Raw genomic sequence first — 20,758 nt, 5'->3', positions numbered from 1 at the left:
TGACCATTCATACATTGGTGCAGTACTCTACTACTGAGTTACTGGCTGAAGACTTATGGGATCTAGGCCATATAAGTACAACATAGTTTCAAATGTGACACACATCCTGTGCAATGCTGGAATTGAATATGTCAATAGGTAATAATATAAGCTAGGAAAGAAATATCATGGTATTTGCTTATTATAAGTTTCATATAAGAAAGATATTAACTAGTCAAGCTATTCTGAGATCCTCCAGGGGCAGGAGTCAAACCTTTGACTTTCTGTGCACATTGTATTCCTACATGTAAAACCTGTAATTGATATTATTCCACTTTTTTTTCGTTTTAATTTATTTTTCCCATTTTCTTTTTTCTTCTAGACTCCAGTCTCACCTTTAGCACTGTGTTATTCATGTCTATGAGACTTTCCCTAACCTCTAGGTGGCCATCTTGTATGAGTTTTTGGAGTACCATGCGGAATACTCCAACCAGTCTGAAAATTAAAATATCATGACATGGTAACTTTCAACGGTATGTGTCATCAGAAGTATAGATAATTTAGAAGCGTGGTATTCATATGTCAGGAAATGCAATAAAAATTGTTAGTGTTAACACATGCATTCAACATCACATGATCCAGAAGACCTTAAATAATCAACCCACCTGTTGTTGAAGATTTTGTTGAAGTTATAAACTTCAATTTCGATGAACTCGCTGGGGTCCAGTGGACTTTCCAAGGGCCACTCAAAGTCCTGTTTGACAAATTATATGAGAACAAAGTTTGCTCAGGTCTAGCCTCATAAACACTACTATACAGGGATAATCTTAGAGGTTTCACCTGCATCAAATTCCTTTTCAGGACTAAACTAAATGTTGCAATGCTTTTGTTGTTGCTGTTGTTGTAAGTTGTTGTAAGTTGTTGTTTGGTTTTTTTTTTTCAATTTTCTCATGATTGTCACAAACAACAGTTTACAACAAGCTGGGTCACAAGCTTGTTGCACCAATAAGTATTGCAAGTAAGTTGTCAGCCTTTTAGACAAAAACAATACAAGTCACAGGCATGCTGTCACATGTCATAGTTAAAAGAAAAATTCATGTAAATCGATTTTTCAGATGTTAATAATTATGTACACTGCTAAGCAGATCAAAGAAAATTATCAACTAGGTAATAAACATGTATTATCTTGATATACTGGGAAATTCTCCAAACTAACAATCAAAAAATGTTTGACATGTAATCAGTACAGAGAATTAGTCTATTGAGCATCAGATTAAGATAGTGAATCAACCAACCTCATCCCAATCAGCTTCAGAGCAGTTTTCAATGACACTTGTCTGGTAAGTCACTCCTGTAAGGAAACAAGCAAAATATAAACTGGCTTTAGAGTAGTGCAGATACTATGAATATAATATCCTGCTAATATGGTCTAGTATGTTAACTGACTTATATTCTCTTTGAAAACTGTAAATGCTTCCAAGGAACAATCTGCTGTCTGTGTTAGGTCAAAATTCAAGACTTCGTCTTAAACATGATATAGCTTGAACCTTGTATGTTATTATATGGTTAGTTCAGCAAGGTGAACTGAATCCTGCACTGTGATTGACAACCCAAGCAGGCAAGTTAGGGTTATCTTGCCCACTCAATAGACCAATCATGTTCTAATGTGCATATAATAAACACTTCGTGGACCAAGTTTGCTTGGTGAAGATCACTGATGCTGGCTTCATTTTGTTGCGTGTTTATGGACTTGGATCTATGCAAAAGGAACTTGGCCATTATCCAGTTATCTTGACCTCAAGCTTGGTCAATAAGTCATATTTATTACATGGCCAGCTCTCTAAGTGGGCAAGATGAACCAAATCCTGCCCTGTGATTGGCTATCCGAGTGGGAAAGCTAGAACTATCTTACCTTCTTGGGACCACCCACTGTGTCCAGCAAGAAAAAATTCCCCGAAAGCCGTATAATAAATCCATTATTGACCAAGCTTGTTCGGTCAAGATGGCTTGATATCAGCCTTGTTCTGTTTTTGCGAGTTTATTGACCTCAACTATGTTTCAGTCATAAACACGCAAAAAAAAAGATCTTGGCCAACATCCAGCCATTTTGACCTCACGCCTGGTCAATAACCTATATATACATTGTTACTTCCATTCCACTTAAATTTTACAATTTACCCCAGAAGAGTCACTGTAGTTGCTTAGAAATAGACAAGAATGTCACACTTCATTAAAAGATTTCAATTGGCAAGTCTTTGTTTGTATATTAGTAGCATTAAAAAATTTCAGAGGAAGTGATCTATGTAGACTGGAATTGATAAGTATCCATTAAACAACTAGAGAGTCTTAGCTGATTACTCACCACTTCTCGCAATTAAATGCCTTGAATAAATTAATCTGCGGCATTATGATTAGCACAGCACACAAAACTACTGAGCATTACTGATCTGTAATCAGCACTTGGAATTTCAATCTCATCAATCATGCAAAACTACCACAATTTTTTTTTTGTTAAGTAATATATGTCATTTTGATTTCTTGGAAAACCTTTGAAAAGACGTCACTTGCTAACGATTCACTGTTTTAAATTCAAAGTACACATAGCGCAATCAGTATCAACAAAGATAAGCCCCTTTATGTTCACAAGATGATGAACAACAAATAATGTAATCTGAGACATTGTCTATTGTCTTTCTTGTATAGCACTGCAGTCTATAAATTTATCACCATGATAAATAACTTAAGAGAGGGTAAGGATGTAATTTTCGTATATTTCCAAATTTTATAAAATCTAGAATTATTACAACCTCAAATAATATACTCTACACCTTAAAACTAGCTTATGATACCCCTATAACAAAAAGTAACTGAAATAATTATTCGTTTTTCGCTAGATCGTACGCTTTCTCAGGCTTGCTAAAAAGTTTGACACAAAGAGAAAATTATATTTGCAATCTGTTTACACAATAGGAATTATGATACACTCTAAGAAATTCTCACGATCTATACTTCCTGCCGACAGAATCAAGTAAGACACCTTTTTATAAACAGGAAAACTATTTTTTATTACAACAGAATCAGACCTCGTCGCCTTGCACAAAATAGGTTCAACGCTGAAACATCAGATATAATCGCAAGTGAAGACAACCGCCATATTTATTCCGGAAGCGTTCGAGGACATTTTCTCGACTGACCAACAATCACAATCTTTGTCACAAAAACAATTACGAAATGAGCTTATGAGGCCTTGATGAATGACGAAAATTTTCACTTATGTCAAACCGGTGAAACATTTTTTTTTTCTGAAATATGAAAATTTCCGCGAAACGTCAAAGAAATCCAAACTATGTTGAACTGCACGCTTGAGCGATCGTCGAATGCGATCAGTTTACGGAAGGAAAGAATACTTGAGAAACTAGCGAGGAAACTCCGAAGATCCTTCGTATATTTATAATACGAAAGTTTCGTATCAAAAAATGACTGCCACATTTTCCACCAAATCGAATAGTACTTGTCTAAGTTAATTTGAAAAAAAAATCTGCCGAATATAAAATTGATGTCAACTCGATAAATATCAATGCCAGAATATAAACAGACGTATACATATGTGTTTTCACCGTCAAACCAAACTTTTTTAATAAATATAAAGCGACTGAATCGAGTTTTAGCGGAGTTCTTCACGGTGATGAATAAAAAATCGACAGAAAGGAGGGTACCTCCAACGAGCGTATCCGCGTATAAAAGCCAAACGCAGAATTAAGCAGAACTACAAAACTTGAATAATTAAGGAAAATTCACCAGCCAAAACAGATAAACCAGTCCAGGAAAAAGCAGCAAATTCTTCGGAATAATTTCAAATCGATAGAAATAGCAATTTCGAAACTACAACTGTATAAAATCACTTAAAATAGCGAGAAAGGTAGATAAGACAAAAAGCGGCAGTCGAAGCCCGCCAACAAACTTCACCGCGTTCGACAAGAAAACTTGTTCAGATCATTCAAGCCTTTGACAACCGCTAATTCTAGAATATTTCTAAACTACATACCTCTGAAAGTGACCCTGGCTATTCGGTCAGATCTTCCTCGAAGATTTGAACAGGTTTTTAGAAGAAGAAGCAATGACATTTTCGGAAACCCGTCAACTCCACAACATGGCGATGGAAAATGCGAGGGAGAATCCTTCTGTCAGTGATTCGCGCCAACCAATCAGATCGCGCGTAGAGGAACAGTTGGTTTAGCTAGGAATAATTGATCTTCAATTTGCGCATTCGTTCGATTTTCAATAATTCATTTTCTCTAAGACAAAAAAAAAACATACCCAAGAAAATCTTCCTCAAGAAAACTCGTTTCGAGAAATCTCTCCACTTCCCTAGAAAAGTATTTAGTAAAAATTAATTAAAACGAAACGTAAGACAAGGAAATTTTTCGGTCTGAAGGCAAAAGATCACGAAATAGATAATTGAATTACAAGCAGAACGACTGAAAATTTCTGGTCGAAGTGAAAATCTGGACCACGTAAGAAGACCGGGATTTACATGGGCTGTGGGGGCAGATTCTTTTCTTTAAATTTTAATGCGTATGTTGTCAGTATTCTGTGGATGTGTTTGGCCCTCTAACAATGAAATCGACAAGCAGAAAGGGGTGTTTATTTGATAACGATAATAAAGTGCATGATTTTAGTGGTCCGCTCTGATCGGTAACCATGGTAAAAATTTGCGTCATAAGAAAAAAAAACTGATTTGCTTTTAACGCAAAAGATTTTGGTAGCAGGTGCCTCAATGAAAACCTATTTTTAACCCCTTGATGTAAGAAAATGCACAAAATGGAGGCATGGATTTTCAGTCAAGTTGTCTTCACTATTAAAAATCAACAACAAATCAAGCAATCTGAAAATTCTATCATGTAATTTCCTGGCACCAACTGGGAAACGATAACCTTATGAAAGCACACTGGGAAAGCAAGAGAATTTTATTTGTAAAAGCAGGTTATGTTTCTGTTTCTTTTTTTACTATCACACGGTGGCATTAAAAGCCAATTTTAAATTATCTTAAGTTTGATCATTGTTAGTTTACGCAATCGTTGCACGCTGATCGTGGCCTACCACACAGAAAGAACCCATAAGCTTCAAGATTATAAAAGAAATGGTTCAAAATACCTCCCCAATTTATAGCTGTCATGATCAAATGAAATTCAGTTTAACGCCATGCATACTGACTCTAAACCGCCAAACTGAATCATGTAAGCGGCATGTTTACGACTTGCGCGTTTTCCCTAATCTGTATCGCCTCGGGCAAGGAGAAGTTCTCAAAACAAATATTTCAAATATTTTGTTTTTCCTTGAACACTCGCATCATTGCTACAGTTCAGAGCTTTGAAGATTTGATAATTCAAATTCGCGACCATTGGTTGGTGAAAGATCAGAGAGTGAAGATAAAGAAAGTATTAGATCATTGTTTGAAAGAGCTTCCGAATCGTTGTTTTGACGAGCGGAATGCAACGGTACTAGTGCTTGACAAGAAATCATGGTCTCTTGTGCTTAATAGTTGCTAATATGCCAAAACAAGACTGTACAGATCCAATCAGTTTTGCTACCCGGAAAAGTTATACTGAACGCGCATCCCAAAACTTTTATAAGTTTTCAAACAAAAAGAGCGTCGTCCAGCACTTGGAAGTAGCAACTACAGAGAATGTAGACCAATGTAAAATCTAAGCTAGGCTGAACATGTTCTTCTGTATATATACGACAAACTCTTCTCCTTGGTCCTCCTTGGTCCTCCTTGTTGCTTCTGCCTCCTGGACATGAATTTTTCTTTGTAAAATCAACTCTCTCTAACTAATGATACTCCTTGAAATACAGCAAGCCTGAAGGGATCGGAAGGAAAAATACAGAAAACGAGCCTGCGCAAGTAAAAAATATATGCTTTAAATTCATTGTCCACTTCACGTTGTCAAGCCGGTTCGACAAGACTGCTGTGTTCCGCTTGGGCCCTCTGGGGGACGTGTTGTAGCAAAGCGCAAGTTTCTCGCTCTCGGGAGAACCCCTTGGCAGTACGTTTGACACAAGGGTAACTTGCCTCGAACGCTGTTCCAGAGGCATAGTTAAAACACAAATTTATGACTTATCTATCATTCGAGGTAATTTTTAACGAGCAATTGTGTAGCGAGAAAAAAAATTGCTGGCATTTCTTAAACGTAGAAAAACCAATAGAAAACTGCTTTTGTTTATTTATATTGGATTCCAAAAAAATTAATTAGGCGAAATTGCTCCTTTGAGTACTGAGTGTACTTGTGTTGATATCTATCCTAAGTTGTCATCGTTTGTAATAACGGGTGCACCTATCGCAAATATAAATAACATATTATCCTGTTTTGTGGAAAGTCTTTCAAATGAGAATGAGCAGTTATCCACAAATTTCGTTTTTTCGTGGACAACTTTTCACAAGCAGTAATGGCCTCTAATTCTATGTTATGCTTAGGCAGTAGGGTTAGGGTTGGGTAACATGTTGTTGCAGTCAGAATCATGAGAAGCGGAGAATTTTTTTTCGTAATTATCGAAAGTGTGAAGGCTCGCGCATTCTTTTGGTGTGTATTCCTTTCGCTTACCACTATTGGAACATTTGTACCGGAATTTAATAAGACTTTAAAGATGAAATGATGCTGACTCTGACATGAGCTTTTTTAAAACTACGACATTTGTGACGGATTTTAAGAGTTGAGAGACAAGAGAAAATATGATGACTACTTATTTGACACACGCCGTTTTAAGGGTACGACATTACATGTGGGGTCATACAACTTTCGACATATCGGATTATTAAAAATTGCGAAGGCGTGTCATTATTAATTATTACAATTTGCGATAGGTATACGGGTAATTAATTATTGCCCGACAAAACGTGATAGCTGTTACTCAGATCAATTTAGGATAGGACAGTTGGTACGATTCACGACAACTGTTAAAACAACTTAACGTGTTCACGACAGTGCACGACAGAGCTCCAAATAAAACGAAACGAAATTTAAGAGGTAGCACCAATGTGCAGGTTTAAAATCTTGGTTGGCAAGGTTGTAAGACGTCGGCAAAGATTTGTTTCATCGGCGTAGCAATGTTCCGCCCCAATGTTAACATGAGCAAACGAGCAAGAGAAACAAAAGAAACAGTTAAAGCTAGTTGCGCGACCATCAGCCTAAATAGGGTTTGGAACATTGCCTAACAAAAAGATCACCTTACTGGACAAATCTAACACTGGAAAGACTGACATGCTACTGGAATTCTCAGTGAGGGAAGACCGGACTCGAGAAAGCGAAGAAGATCGAGCATAACTATTTCAATGTCTCAAAACTAGGAAAGAATGAAGGGCAATAGACTGAATCCCCTAACAGACCGTGAGGCAGGGGAGGTAGTTCTTTCAAGTTATTTTTAGACCTGGTATCCACTCCGCCCTTGGATATGTTACCTCGTCTGTTGCGCACGCGCAGATATTTTCCTTAGGGGCGAAGATAAGTGTAAACCGGCTAGGCCTGTCCTGCCATTTCTATAAGGCTGGTTTTCACTAGAGCATATATAAGCACAAGCACAAGCATAAGCATAAGCACAAGTGAAAACAGTCGCGACATAAACATAAGCAGAAGCAGAAACATAAGAAGAACAAACCCACTTATTTGTCTTGTGCAGTTTTCACCAGCAACACGCTCGACATAAACATAAGCATAAGCACAAGAAAAACGGAACTGTTCGTTTTTCTTGTGCTTATGCTTATGCTTATGTTGAGCTCGTTACTAGTGAAAACTGCACAAGACAAATAAGTGGGTTCGTTCTTCTTATGTTTCTGCTTATGCTCATGTTTATTTCGCGGCTGTTTTCACTTGTGCTTATGCTTATGCTTGTGCTTGTGCTTATGCTCTAGTGAAAACCAGCCTATACTTCTCTCCTCCTGATGGATTGGCCTAGAGAGGTATTAACTCTCTTACCCTCATCCTCTTTTGATGACGTTGATGACTGATGAGTTACCTGGGTAGCCTGTAGTTTCTTTTCTTTGACATGATTTCTTTCTTTTCGCAAAATCTCGGGTCTCTCGTCCAATCTTAGGTCAGAATCTGCTTGTGAATGCTATAAAAGAATCCGCACTTTCGACTACGTAGAAAACGGGACGGGGCTAGCGATTCCAGTCGAGAGCGCTTACTACTAGCGGGCGCTAATTAAAACTTGAGCTCTTTGTAGAGGCGCTAAGTACACTCTTTTTACACTCTCAGTCTTGTAATTAAAATTACATGGTCTGTTGCTTCAGAGAAAAGTGTCAAGAACCGACATGTTACAACCCTATTAAAGGCTAGAATCATCATGATCAGAAAATGATGAGCAAAATTATTTTCCCCTGAAAATCAGAAAACTTCTCCCAGTTACTTTATTGCTCTGTGTTTAGACGAATCCCTGAGATATGAACAAGCTCGGTATCCTTGGTAAAGAAGGTATCCACGATTGATTACTTATTGTAGTTTCCCTTGGCAACCAGTCATGTGAAAAATTGCAAGACAATTGTAGTGACAATGGAGTCGTGTCATGAAGTCAGTCTGTTATTTCACCTGGGGATATTTTACTGCGTAAACAATCGAACAACATACTTGTGATGTTTGGTGTAAATGACTCTTGTAAAGATTCGAGAAGAACTTAATTTTCCCCGCACAGGACTTCATTGAAACACCTATGAACACTGTGGCTTTCTTTAGTATAACGGTATAATCGATGATCCAGACGATACGACTATTTGACAACGAATTATTGCACGCCGATATCGCGATGGAATTTGGCTGTTGAGAAGAACGAAGTGAGCTACTGTCGATGGAGTCTACTAAATTATATTTAGCTGCAATACAAAATACATCGAGTAGCATAGCATCAAGGACTGGACATTCTGTGTGGCCGATCAAGCAACGACCCAAGTCGGTGTGCATCTTACCGATGTATCGCATGAAGACCGATGCTGGTACGATTCCTACTCGGGTTTCAAGGGCGCTTCAATATACGCAAGATAAGAAAGGCTGCATCTTTACCAGAACACCACAGCAAAGACTATCTGTGACAAATATAAGTACAAGCTCGCGTCCAAGAACTTCTCAGTTACACACAACTTCACGAAGTGCGTCGAGATTGACCCCGGAAGCGAGCTCCACCGGTATTCCATCTAGAGACTCCGAAGGCAGTGCAAGTATGACAACTTTACGAAGTCAAACTACAGAAAGCGGTAGTATCTCGTTAGTTCCCGGAGTCTTCAAGAGCAAAAATCCGAGACCGAGGATTTTTGTTCGGTATCGTCAATTGTCATCGGAGGAACGAGTGATAGAATGGCTTTACAAATCGTGCACTCATCCTTTGAAAACACTGCCGTTGTTATAATGTATGGCCTTCTGACAAAACACTAGACTTAGAGAAGTGAGTGTCAGTGAGTCCATGAGATAAAATATATATATGTCCTATATGACTTATATCTAAGGCATTACTGAACGTATATCACGGTGCAATTTGAACGAGATAAATCAGTAAGCGTTGAGAATTTAATTAAAGAATAATTGGTCCTTATCTAGGGGTAGAACTTTTTGTTAATTTATTTGTTTTGCAAATCGCGCCTGAGACAAAGATAGCCAGTAAATTATGCAAGAAGACCACAAGTTAAGTAATATTCAAAGTTGGCCCGTCTTGTCTCTAACGGTTTTCCTAGCTTGCTGATTTGCTGAGGATCGCTAGAGTAGGGAGCCAGTGCTTAGTCAAGCGAGCCTCCTTCCTCGCGCGTCTACGAATACGCCGCTATGTATGGCAATGAAACTGCAAATGTAGTCCCTATTTTTCGCTATTTTTTTAAGAGAGGTACCGTGAACGTAAATGCCTTATGCAATGATCCCGGCCAGGGCGCGAATCCGAATCGCTCGCGCTCGATCCGGGATCCAGTAGGCTAAACAGAAGGCTGTCGTGTTTTCCAACTCTGTATCTTGCGCGTAGTGCTAAAAAAATTATTTTGGTCTCGCCAACCTCCTCTAGTCTCGCGCCAGTCCAACGAACTGAATGGATGTGTACTACCAGGGTGTACTGGTTCTCAAACCTTTTTATCTACCTCGGGCTTTTTCTTTATTGTTGTCACAACTCCAAATCCTCGTTAAGTGAAGAGAATAACATTTCAAACCTATAACTGAGGCGGTGTAATCAAACGATGTTCACATCCAGAAACAAACAAACACCCCTCTTACTCCTCTTAGTCCAAAGGCCGGGAGGACTAGGTCTAGCGGAAGGCTTTAGGCGGAGGTTCCCTGGGCACTAGTACGAATATTTGCTGTCAATGATCAAAATGGCGCCTGTATCAACAACTCAGGTAGGAACTTTGCAAACTTCAACATCAAATGACTTCTAATCACTCGATAGAAACACCAGAATCATTTACAGATCCTTCATCAATGATTGCTTTTTAATTTACCGTGTTTCTGAGGTATACGGTGCTCATAATCGCTTTGTTTTTTCTTATAAAATATCGTAAAATCGCAGCCTGAGTTATTTATTTTGAGGCGTCGTAATGTTGCTAGGGAAGAAACGTACCTCGGGAAGCAAAAATTGGGTAGATTTTTGCTTGATTTTCTTTTACGAATATTTGCTACCTTATTTGGTAGGATTTCATGGAATCAATGTTGCATTTCAATTGCAAATCCTTGCAAGTACCGAGTGCGTAATTAAGCTCATGTATAAATTTAATACAGACATAAGCTTAAGCTGATATTTATCTGGATTGGTAGGAGTTGAGTCGTGAAGTTTTATAAGCGTAAACAAAGGAGTATAGTCTTGGGAAATGGTAATGACCATGACTAAGGAAACTATTTCTAAATGAATATATATAAAAAACAGAATTATAGATACAAAAGGACGTCCTGTCGAATGATAGAGGTTAGAATGGCCAATTCCCTTGAGGAGGCTTGCTTGCAAGGAATCATGGTTGTTGTATTCATCACCTTGGGCTGGATGTTTGTTTTCACAACTACCATGATTCCCTGCAGGCATGTCTCAAAGAGAGAAATTTGGGCCATTAGAAATAAATGAGGATTTGTTTAAATTTAGTTCATCATTAGGGGTACTCAATATTGATGAGGCAACTTTGAAGAGTCGGAAGTAGCTGATTAGCATTTGTTGAGGTTCACAAATTGGCCCAATATTATATGCACTCTGATTGGCTAGAAAAAATTCTTAGAATTGAAGAGGGTCATACAGGGGTATTCTTGTGACGTGTGGTTAGCTGATTTTTTTTTTGCGTGAAACGTGAATTTAGGAAATTATTCTTCGTGACTCATGACCTGAAGGTTTTGCGTGACCTGTGAAGAACCTGAATTATTAACCGATATTCGTGATTTTACCTCTATTCTGCGTGATTTTCAGACGCAATTCCTGCGAATGGTTAGAGTCATCTATCAAGAGTGACTTGGTATGCAATTTGCAATATGGAGCCTTGACTTAGCCATTCGCAATTTTACTTTCTTTAAACACCGCTTCTAGTGTAAGAACAGGTCATTAAAAAGAGTATCTTACTTGCTTATTTTCGTGATTTGGGAAAATGAAATTTTTACATTGGTGATCCGTGATCCTCTATTTTTTTCGTTCGTGAACCCTGCAAGAGACCCCGCCTGTACAACCCTCATTGAAGTGGTAACGCAAGTTGAAGTTGGGAGAATGTGAAAAGTTTTCCAATTTTAAGTACAAAAGTTATCTCAAATTATTGGTAAAATTAATCCTGAAAACAATCCTGCAAACTTCATTTTTGCTGCACTCTCTGAGAAAGGTGGGGTAGCCAAATAACCTGTTAACCTCCTTTCCTATAGTACAAGTATTTAACAATGAGCAAGTAACTGATAAATCACTCTCTGACAGCTCAGGGAAGCATTCTGCCATTTTTCACAAAGAGCATGGTTATAATTACACAGAGACAGAATATTATTTGCAGCAAAGCACATTTAGACAGTATTATGCACGAACAGACTGTTATTTGTAGGCAGTTATTTTCAGTTTTGGTCCAGTCAACGAGAACTCTTTGAAGTTGTTGTTTGCTCAGTTGTCACAATTTTGTTTTCGTCTTCACAGGATGCCACTGCAGAGAATGCCGAGGGACAGCAAAGCAATACAATCATCTTTAACTCATCCAAAGGAGAACTGTTCACCCCAAACAATGGTTTTAAGTCCTTGGTCAGAAAACTGAGATCCAACTGGAAAGTCATCACGTATGTTACAGCTTCTTTATATGAAGCTAACAATAAGTTTGCTGTTGCATTTACATGAAATGATGGAAAAAAAATATATGGTATTTTACAGATATGTCCCTCTTGAGTTTTTGAAATTTGCTCTTAATAAGAACAAACGGAATTGATTAGTACAGTACGTATTAATTGATAACCTTGTCTTGCTACTTATTTTAGGAACAAAGATGAAATAACCGTAGAAAGAATTATTACAGCCAAAGTTGTGATATTTGGAGGACCAAGAAGAAAATTCACTGCTTCTGAGGTAAAAGTGTAGTGAGGTGTTATTGTTAATGATAGTAATGCTTTTATTGGTCGGTAAAATGCATTTAATGGAACATGACACCCCTCGACGGTTTCGCTGTTTTTGTTCGTCATGCAATCCAGTAGGATAAACAATAGTACAAAACTGAATGCTCAGTTCTTGAATGAACATTCCCTTATTCTAGCAGCTAGCACAAATGCTATTCATGTCTGTATTTTAGCTTCTATCTCGCTGCATAATCTAAAAAAAAAAATTTATTAGCGTATTTTGTCGTGTTACCTTTTACCTGGTTGCGTTACATTCTACACTTTGTTTGAATAACAGAATAGTGACGTTAAATCCAGGTTTTGATGATTAAACAGTCTAGTGCTGTAACTACAGTAGTATATATGTGACAATTTTATATGTAGCAGCTATGCCAAGAATAGGAGTGTTCAATATTGAAAACTAGCTTATTTATAAATACTCATGAATGTAAAATGAATGACTAGTGTGGTTTTAGAAAATATCCACACCTCCCTGGACCGGTGGATGATTTTTTGGTTGACTTTACTGTAACAGTTTGGCTTTTTGTATAGTTTGATGCACTGAAGCAGTACATTGAAAAAGGTGGAAGCCTTTTGGTTCTGTTGGGGGAAGGAGGAGAGTCTCGATTTGACACTAACATCAACTTCTTGTTAGAAGACTATGGAATTATGGTGAATAATGGTTAGTATTATGTACACTGTAAACCTTTTCTTATAAAACTCATCATGCCAAATTATTAATAGAAAACAGGCTGTGAGATGGCTGCATGGACATGGATTTCACATTTATGATTGAAGATTGGAATTGGCATTTTTACCACAAAATCCACTGTACAATCAAGGTCTCTGGCTAACACTTACAATACATATATGACAGTGTAAAAATATCAAATGTCCAGTGTTTAATTCCCAACACATCTTTGCTATATTTGGGCCCCATGCATACCTACTAAGTTTTACACAGTTCTATTTTAAGTGGAACCCTGTCTTACGGTCAACTTGTTAACATGGTTACCTTGTTATTAAGGCCACTTTTTTTGTCCTGGCGAAATGCCCATACATTTTCTCATAAGAAAACCCTGTTAATGCAGCCACCCTGTTACTATGGCCAATGGCCACATTCTGAAATCCCAATCTGTATAATCCTTTATAATTTTACCCTATTTATATGTTGGCCTCTTAGACCAGTTATGTTCATCTTTCATTGTTAATATCATATGTCCTGATTGAAATTTCAATTTTTTTTCAAATAATATTGCACTCCAGATGCACATAAAAGATCAGTAGTTTAGAAGTGTATTGTTGATATACCTGTTAAGACTTCACTCAGTTTAGACGTGTGGGTCAGTCATGAAATTTGGCCCCACCCCATTAATACGGCCAAATTTTCATGGCCCGTTGGTGACCCTATTAATGGAGTTCCACTGTATGTGGAAATGTCTTTACAGATTCAGTAGTGAGGACCATGTATTACAAGTATTTTCATCCTAAGGAGGTTTTAATCTCCAATGGAGTTCTTAACAGGTAAGTCAGAAAAGTGTACATGTTGATTTATCGACAGAATGTTTTTCACTCAGCTTATGGCTAGGTCAACAGCTGAATGTTCAAATCAAACTTATAAGTTGATCACAGGTTCTTTGTTTCACTGGTGTTAATGCCACATGTACATGTAAACTTTATAAAATTAATAATTATGTCATTAATTTGTCTGATTCTTTACAGATAAAACATGATCGTTATTAGCATTTTATGCTTTAATTTTCTTTTAGTAAAGCCATTAGACTGTATGCTTATAAAAGCACTTTCACCATCTAAATGTATAACATCTGATAAATTTATGTGATAATATTGTGCCAATGTTTTAATAAGCATCATTTTGTTGTTGATTCAGACAACATATCAATCATACAGTCACGTATAATCAGTATGTATTGTTTTCATTTTAGAGAGATCAATCGGGCTGCTGGAAAGTATGTTCCAGGATCATCTGATGCTGATAGGACAGACCTTGGACAGTAAATATTTTTATTATGTACTCAGTCTGTAGTTTGCTTAATACATAGTACATCAGACACCACGTCGTAAGGTCTGGGTTTGAACATGGTCTTTGCCTCCAGTGTTCTGGCTTGTCCTTCAGGCAAGCTGTAACATGATACACTCACCTGAAAGTCTTTCTCACCAACCCCCCCTGCCCCCTCCAAAAAATTTATCTCATTAAGTGCTTCAATCTGTAATTTGAATATCCGTAAATAATTTTCCTAAGAAACTTCCAGTGTTCCCTTGCCAGTCAGGAAAGTAAAGGACAGAATCCTTTAGCATGACCAAAAAATCCACTAGTGTGCAAGTGTGCAAGAAGTTCTTTACACACTGACAGTGACTCACTGATTGTAATATGGACCAGCTGTTGCTATCCAGCAGTCATAAAACAACATGTTTCTTGTCAGACTATATTTTGTACTTTTGTGGTGCTTTCAGTGATGTCTTAACCATCAGTCTTAACCGTCTTTTTTGTTCTTTCTTGCAGATCTCTGGCATTTGTTTATCCTTATGGTGCAACTCTGAATGTGGTCAAACCAGCTATATCCGTTCTTTCATCTGGCAGCGTATCATTTCCTCTCAATAGACCAGTCTGCGCATTCCACTCATCAAGAGTAAGTTCTGTCAGTTGTCACAAGTAAAATCCTTAATTTGAGAGATTAAAGCTTACTTTCAAAACAGCATACATGTATATAGTTATGAGCGACTGTTTAAAAAGAATTTTATTAATCCAAGCCTACTTGTATGCCTATTGTTTGTTGCCAACTCAAAGCTTTTAAGAGCTTATTAATAGGTATTGGACATCTGATTCAGTAATTTCTATTTCCTTATACAGTATTCAAAAGGCAAGATGGTCATCCTTGGTTCTGTACACATGTTCAGTGATCAGTATCTTGACAAGGAAGAAAATGCAAAGGTTCAGGTGGGTTATTAAAATGATTCTGACAAATAAATGGATGCAGTAAGGTCAAGGTTGGCAATAGGTCATTTTCCAGTGGTTCAGCACTACACCTAGGAACGTAAAGGACTCTGGAATAGGCACCAGTAAGTCCTGAAAAGGGTGGGTTGCAATTGAGCCTAAGACAAAGTGTGAAAGGAAAAAAATTATAATTTATGTAATTTTCCAGAGGAATGTTCTTTATTAGGTGTACAGTAGCAAAACCAAATGTACTAGGATGTTCTCATTCTATCATACAGTGACCTGATCAGCAAGTAGTGAATTCCAACATGAAGTGACTTGACAGGCAGTATTGTCTCCCACTGGCGCCGCCCCCTGGCCACCTGCCCATCCCATGATTTGGATACCACTCCATTTCACAATACCTGCCACTGGATTGACTGGGCTATATCATTAGAGTCTGACAGACTTAAGAACAATCAAAACATTTAACTTTAATGAGTTAGTGGTGAATGAATGATAATCCATTTTTCATGTTGCATAATACTTTCTCTTCCACTACAGGATGTGATCTTTCAGTGGCTCACAACTGATGACATTCAGCTCAACAATATCGATGCTGAGGACCCTGAGGTTTTGCACTCTTCTCTAAATCTTGACATTTTTTCTAATTTTCATCGGTTCTTAATAAGAATCATTATCAAAGAAACTAATTGGGCTGCAAGCTGTTTCTCGAAACCTTTGTGTCTCATGGTTTATCAGAATGTGTAACAATCTAATTTATCAATTTCACACTTGTTAGGTATCAGACTACCATTACATTCCCGATACTCCCAGGATGTCAGAGAGACTAAGAGTTTGCCTTCAAGAAGGAGATGAGGTATTATCATATGCACTAACAGCCACTGAGTCAGATCGTTTTTTCTACAGTGAAATAAGTCTCTGTCGCTTAAAGCAAAGCCAAGGTTCAGTGTTTACTGCAAGAGAAAAACTTTCATACATACGTGTACATGTTCCTCCCTTGCCACTACTCCCGTCCCTTCCTCCAACATGTAGCAGGTGCTGTGTAGAAATGGTGTACAACAGAGAGAGGGTGATGAAAGGTATGCATTCCCTTTTGTATGTGCAGCTCTACAACTCATAATCTCTATCAACCTTGCATCAGCTATGCAGCCTATCATTCTCTAATTCAGAGCTTAGTCATTGACACTTATAATAAGTAGAAAAATGTTTTCAAAACAGTAGCAAAACTGTTATTTTATTATTGTTGTTAATAGAGTGTGGGAAGAGATATCACCAAAATGTTTGATGAGGATCTTTTCAAGCTTGATACAAGTGTGGTTCCTTCTGCCATAAGGTATGATTTTTAAAAGAAAGTAAAAAATATATTAGTGAAGTCTTGTTACTACCATTTATTATATGGCTTGTTCTTATAGCTGATATCATGTGCACTCTGATTGGGTAATTGTAGGGCATTATTCTCCAATAATGCCCACTGGCCGATTATGGGCTTGCAAAAACAAAGCAAAAAGCCATGTAATAAACAACTTAGTAACCTTGAACGTTCAGTCTTTACAGGAAAATCTGAAACCTCGACCTTGCCGTATTGACCTTGTTTTCACTCGCTCAATACAGTAAGATCTTGGTCTGAGATTTTTCAGTAAAGACCTCACTCTCAGTCAATAAGTAGTTAGTATAAGAGGTTCATTGTTGTTCTTATTCTAATAATATTTACGTTACCTGTATTGCTCTGTTAACAACTACTGTTTATATAGATTTAAGTGAATGTTCAAAATACTACCAGAATGGTATATCTAATATTTCTATCAACTTGTGCTTTCAGCCAAAACATGAGTCATATCAGTTGACATCATTTCAAATGGCCGACTGATAACTGCTTAAATGTCTTTATTACAATGTTATTTTAATGCTGTTTTGTTATTACAGAGCATATGAAGACCTAAGAGTGAAGCATGAACCTCTTCAGCTAATAACTCCTCAGTTTGAGACTCCACTTCCTCCACTTCAACCTGCAGTAAGTCTGTTTTATCATTGAAAATCTCTAGCAAAACTCTCATGAGAATGTCTGTTCAACCCCAGTAGTTAGGTTATAAGGGCTGGCATTCAACTCTGGGAAAAAACATCAATAGCATGAAGGACAAGGAGTATTGCAACTCCACCTGAGTGGAATCCTTGTCCATCAGTCAATGTGCTGCTACCCATTTTTGCATCAAGCTGGAGAGTAGCTCAGTAAAGAGTCATTTTTTTGCTCCAGAGCACAGCACAAAAACACCAGTAGTAATCTTGAAAAATAAACCTTGTTTGTCAATAAAGTGCGATATTAACTATTTTTCAACTTGACTGGTCATTGTTCACACCTGTCTCACACTCTGTGATTATAATTGAAATTCTTGTACCCACCTGTAGCAAACTCATTGCTGATATCAAGTCAGGTAGTCTACAATGTAATATCAAGATGAGCTAGAATTGTGTTTTACGTTTATTATTGTAGGTATTTCCACCAACCTTTCGTGAGCTGCCTGCTCCAGCACTGGATCTGTTTGATTTAGATGAGAGTTTCTCGTCAGAAAAGACAAGACTTGCACAGATAACCAACAAGTGTAAGTGAAGTGTGGTTTATTAGCCTTTGGACCCTAAATTCAGCACTTGAATTGTCTCCCAGTTGTTATCAACTTTTAAAGTATTTTTGATGATCAGCTTATGGAAACCTCAAGCCCATAGTCTGATTATGGGGGAGACAGAGCTCAGCAAATGCAATAGCAGTGTAGACACATGTTCTCAACTCCTATACAAACACTGTTCTAGAATCTTACCATTTTTCTGTCATTTCTCACATCTGCATACACACAAGATTGCAATTGCAACTATTACACATATTTGTCTTCTCTTCTAACCAAGAGAAATCCTGTGTTTTAGGCACTGAAGATGACCTTGAGTACTACGTTCGTGAGTGTGGGGATATCCTGGGAGTGTCCAGCAAACTTCCTTCTTCTGTTAGAGATGCCAAGCACATCTTGGACTACATCTTCCATCAAATTGTAGAGTTCAAAAAATTGAATCAGGTAACTGTCACTCTCTCTTCACTGTTGTCAGTTTCTGATGTTAGCATGCAGAAAGGATGCTTCAAACTTAAGATTCTCAAACATATAGAGATTTCTGGACATTTCTTTATTCTGTTCTAAATTTCATCTTTAGTTATTTTTGTCCAAATGTTTCAATTCAGGCTCACAGTCATTTGTATGCGATTGTGGATCTTTCATTTTGGCAGTATTACAAGTTAAAAACAATAATTTCTCTAATTGATTACTGTACAGTTCTGTAAGTTTAACGAGGAAATTTCTGTGGTACATCGTCAAAACGTCTTCTAGTTGATGAATGACTGTATTCTCATCGCTTGTTTGTTTGACGATATATTGTAAGGAGAAATTAGATTTTGATCACTTGTGGGAATGAGGGGCTCAGTTCCTAGGAATCTTTGTTGGTACTAAGAATAGACAAGAAAAAGTATATTTTACACTTCTCCATGCAATAACTTTGGGTATTTTTATTGTTGTAGGAACCTCTGGATGATCCATCAAATGAACCTGCATTCACAGATGCTATGTAAATTTATTCTAGATGTTTCTGTTCTGTAGAATTTGGCCTGTTCCAGGGGTTTAATAAGTTGGGGTGCGGTACCAAAAAAAATGATGGGAGAAAAATATGGGGGAAGCTCACCTTATACCTCTGCTATTTTTTCTTTTGCCGTTTTTCGTGCTGCTCCCCGCTAACTAATGCCTGGACCAGACTGCTTAGAATTTGACGCTCAAGGCATTTTAACTTATTTATTGTGGTATTCTCATACAGAACAGTCAAAGATGTTCACTTGAGAACAATCATGCTTCCAGGTGTAAGTTTCTAGGCAGTCTCTTTAAGAGAACAGAGTAAGTGGTGATCAAAGCCACACCTCTTCATAATTTTATCACAAGGAGTCTCAGGCTATAGAGAACTTTAAAATCGCTCCCATTTCAAAGAGAGTACTTAGAGCTAATAAGAAAGCTAGAAGTAATTTCACATTATGCAGTTTTGCATAGCTTGTTTGAAACGATCTTTATATGAGCATGGAGTACAATAGTAAGATGTAAATTATATAGCAATCGTGTCCTCTGAGCAGGCTCTCTCTGGTTGTGGATAAGGTAAAGAGAGAGGCCAACCCCCAGCTTTCTCTCTGCTCGCCTAGGTCGCGGCCTTATCCTAATCGAGGAGCCTTTTCTGAAGACTTAGACACACCCAACAGTAACTTTAGATTAGTTTGGTTTCTTAGTTATAACTCTTGAGATATGTCATTGTGTACTTCTCGAAAGGATCTCAATCAATCGTTCGGTTTCTCCTTTTATAACGTCGTTATTCTGTACGTCTAGTTTGAATCTACTAGCGTTCTATCACGAATGCCGTTCTTTGATTGGCTATGCTACTCGCTATCTATTCTGTGATAGATGGAGCGTAGTAGTGTGCCTTGTTAACAAAATGACAGCCGCTTCCTGGCTTTTTCGAAGTGTCTGTGAAGAGGATTTAGATAAAGTTTTGAACGACTAGTAGATTTACACTAAAACAATCAGATTATTCGCTCTCGATTTCTATGCGTTTGCGCCCTCGTCAACTATCACGTGATAGAAATCTCGATCTCATAATCTAATTGTTTATTAACAATTCCTGAGCGAAAAACAATTATTCATTGGTAATGTTTACGTTACACTTCAAGATTTACCCTCGACAGCTTAACAGTGCTTTTACGGTATTTGCTCGAGTCATAGAGTGGTTTTTAATCGAGTGTCGTAAAACCAAAATCATAGTTAGTAGAGGTCTACTAACTATGCCAAAACCAAACCAATTACTTAGCAATTAGACTACTCAGCCAATCTCAAACCATAGTCAAACCAAAACCAAAACCCTGATCGGTTACTTTCGACACTCAATTGAAAACCGCTCTAACAATCTTCCATAGCATTTATCCGTTTTTCACAAGCTTGTACGGGTTATTTTAAACGATTATGCACCTTCAGGTAGTTTATATTTAATGATTTATTGCATGAATGGTTTTAAAAGGTAGCAAATATGAAAAGAGAGACTTAAATTCAAAGAGAAGTTACCTTTGGACAAGATTAAATGCATTAAAAAGAACTTTAATTATTTATTATTCCTTTTTCCAGACTATGAGGCCAAAAAATCTCTTTGTTGTGCATACATGTATATGGTTTCGTAGTTATTAGCGTGACAGAATCACTGTTAC

At 37.5% G+C, this 20,758-nt stretch overlaps 2 protein-coding genes across 6 annotated transcripts in view; one reads left to right on the top strand and one right to left on the bottom strand.

The window, feature by feature from the left end:
* LOC145463391 (otoferlin-like) overlaps positions 1 to 4,229 on the bottom strand; it is a 40,881-nt gene extending 36,652 nt beyond the window's left edge. For 2 of the 5 annotated variants that reach the window (XM_081447141.1, XM_081447143.1), the window contains exons 1-4: positions 4,025 to 4,229; positions 1,275 to 1,330; positions 645 to 733; positions 375 to 474 (exon numbers count right to left, since the gene is read on the bottom strand). In XM_081447141.1, coding sequence (XP_081303267.1) covers positions 375 to 474; positions 645 to 733; positions 1,275 to 1,330; positions 4,025 to 4,103 — 324 coding nt within the window. In that variant the 5' untranslated portion in view covers positions 4,104 to 4,229. The remainder of the gene's footprint in view (positions 1 to 374; positions 475 to 644; positions 734 to 1,274; positions 1,331 to 4,024) is intronic. The other 3 variants (XM_081447144.1, XM_081447145.1, XM_081447142.1) reach the window with 2 other exon arrangements.
* A 4,059-nt stretch (positions 4,230 to 8,288) lies between these two features.
* Positions 8,289 to 20,755, top strand: LOC145463192 (intraflagellar transport protein 52 homolog). Its single transcript, XM_081446925.1, has 15 exons — positions 8,289 to 10,339; positions 12,088 to 12,224; positions 12,420 to 12,507; positions 13,086 to 13,215; positions 13,982 to 14,057; positions 14,480 to 14,548; positions 15,058 to 15,184; positions 15,406 to 15,492; positions 16,033 to 16,101; positions 16,271 to 16,348; positions 16,746 to 16,825; positions 17,416 to 17,503; positions 17,981 to 18,089; positions 18,406 to 18,551; positions 19,046 to 20,755. The coding sequence occupies exons 1-15, from the start codon at positions 10,307 to 10,309 to the stop codon at positions 19,094 to 19,096; spliced, it is 1,368 nt and encodes a 455-aa protein (XP_081303051.1). The 5' UTR covers positions 8,289 to 10,306; the 3' UTR covers positions 19,097 to 20,755.
* Positions 20,756 to 20,758: the final 3 nt, after the last annotated feature.

This window comes from Orbicella franksi, chromosome 12, assembly GCF_964199315.1.
Source record: "Orbicella franksi chromosome 12, jaOrbFran1.1, whole genome shotgun sequence".
Taxonomy (NCBI): Eukaryota; Metazoa; Cnidaria; class Anthozoa; order Scleractinia; family Merulinidae; genus Orbicella; species Orbicella franksi.
The sequence above is the reverse complement of the archived record's forward strand: the minus strand, read 5'-3'. Positions and strand labels throughout refer to the sequence as shown.

Bases quoted from the DNA above. Each gene is read 5' to 3' on its own strand.
- LOC145463192 (XM_081446925.1), top strand. From the start codon at position 10,307: ATGATCAAAATGGCGCCTGTATCAACAACTCAG. The intron at 10,340-12,087 runs GTAGGAACTTTG...TCGTCTTCACAG, and splicing joins CGCCTGTATCAACAACTCAG to GATGCCACTGCAGAGAATGC. The intron at 12,225-12,419 runs GTATGTTACAGC...TACTTATTTTAG, and splicing joins TCCAACTGGAAAGTCATCAC to GAACAAAGATGAAATAACCG.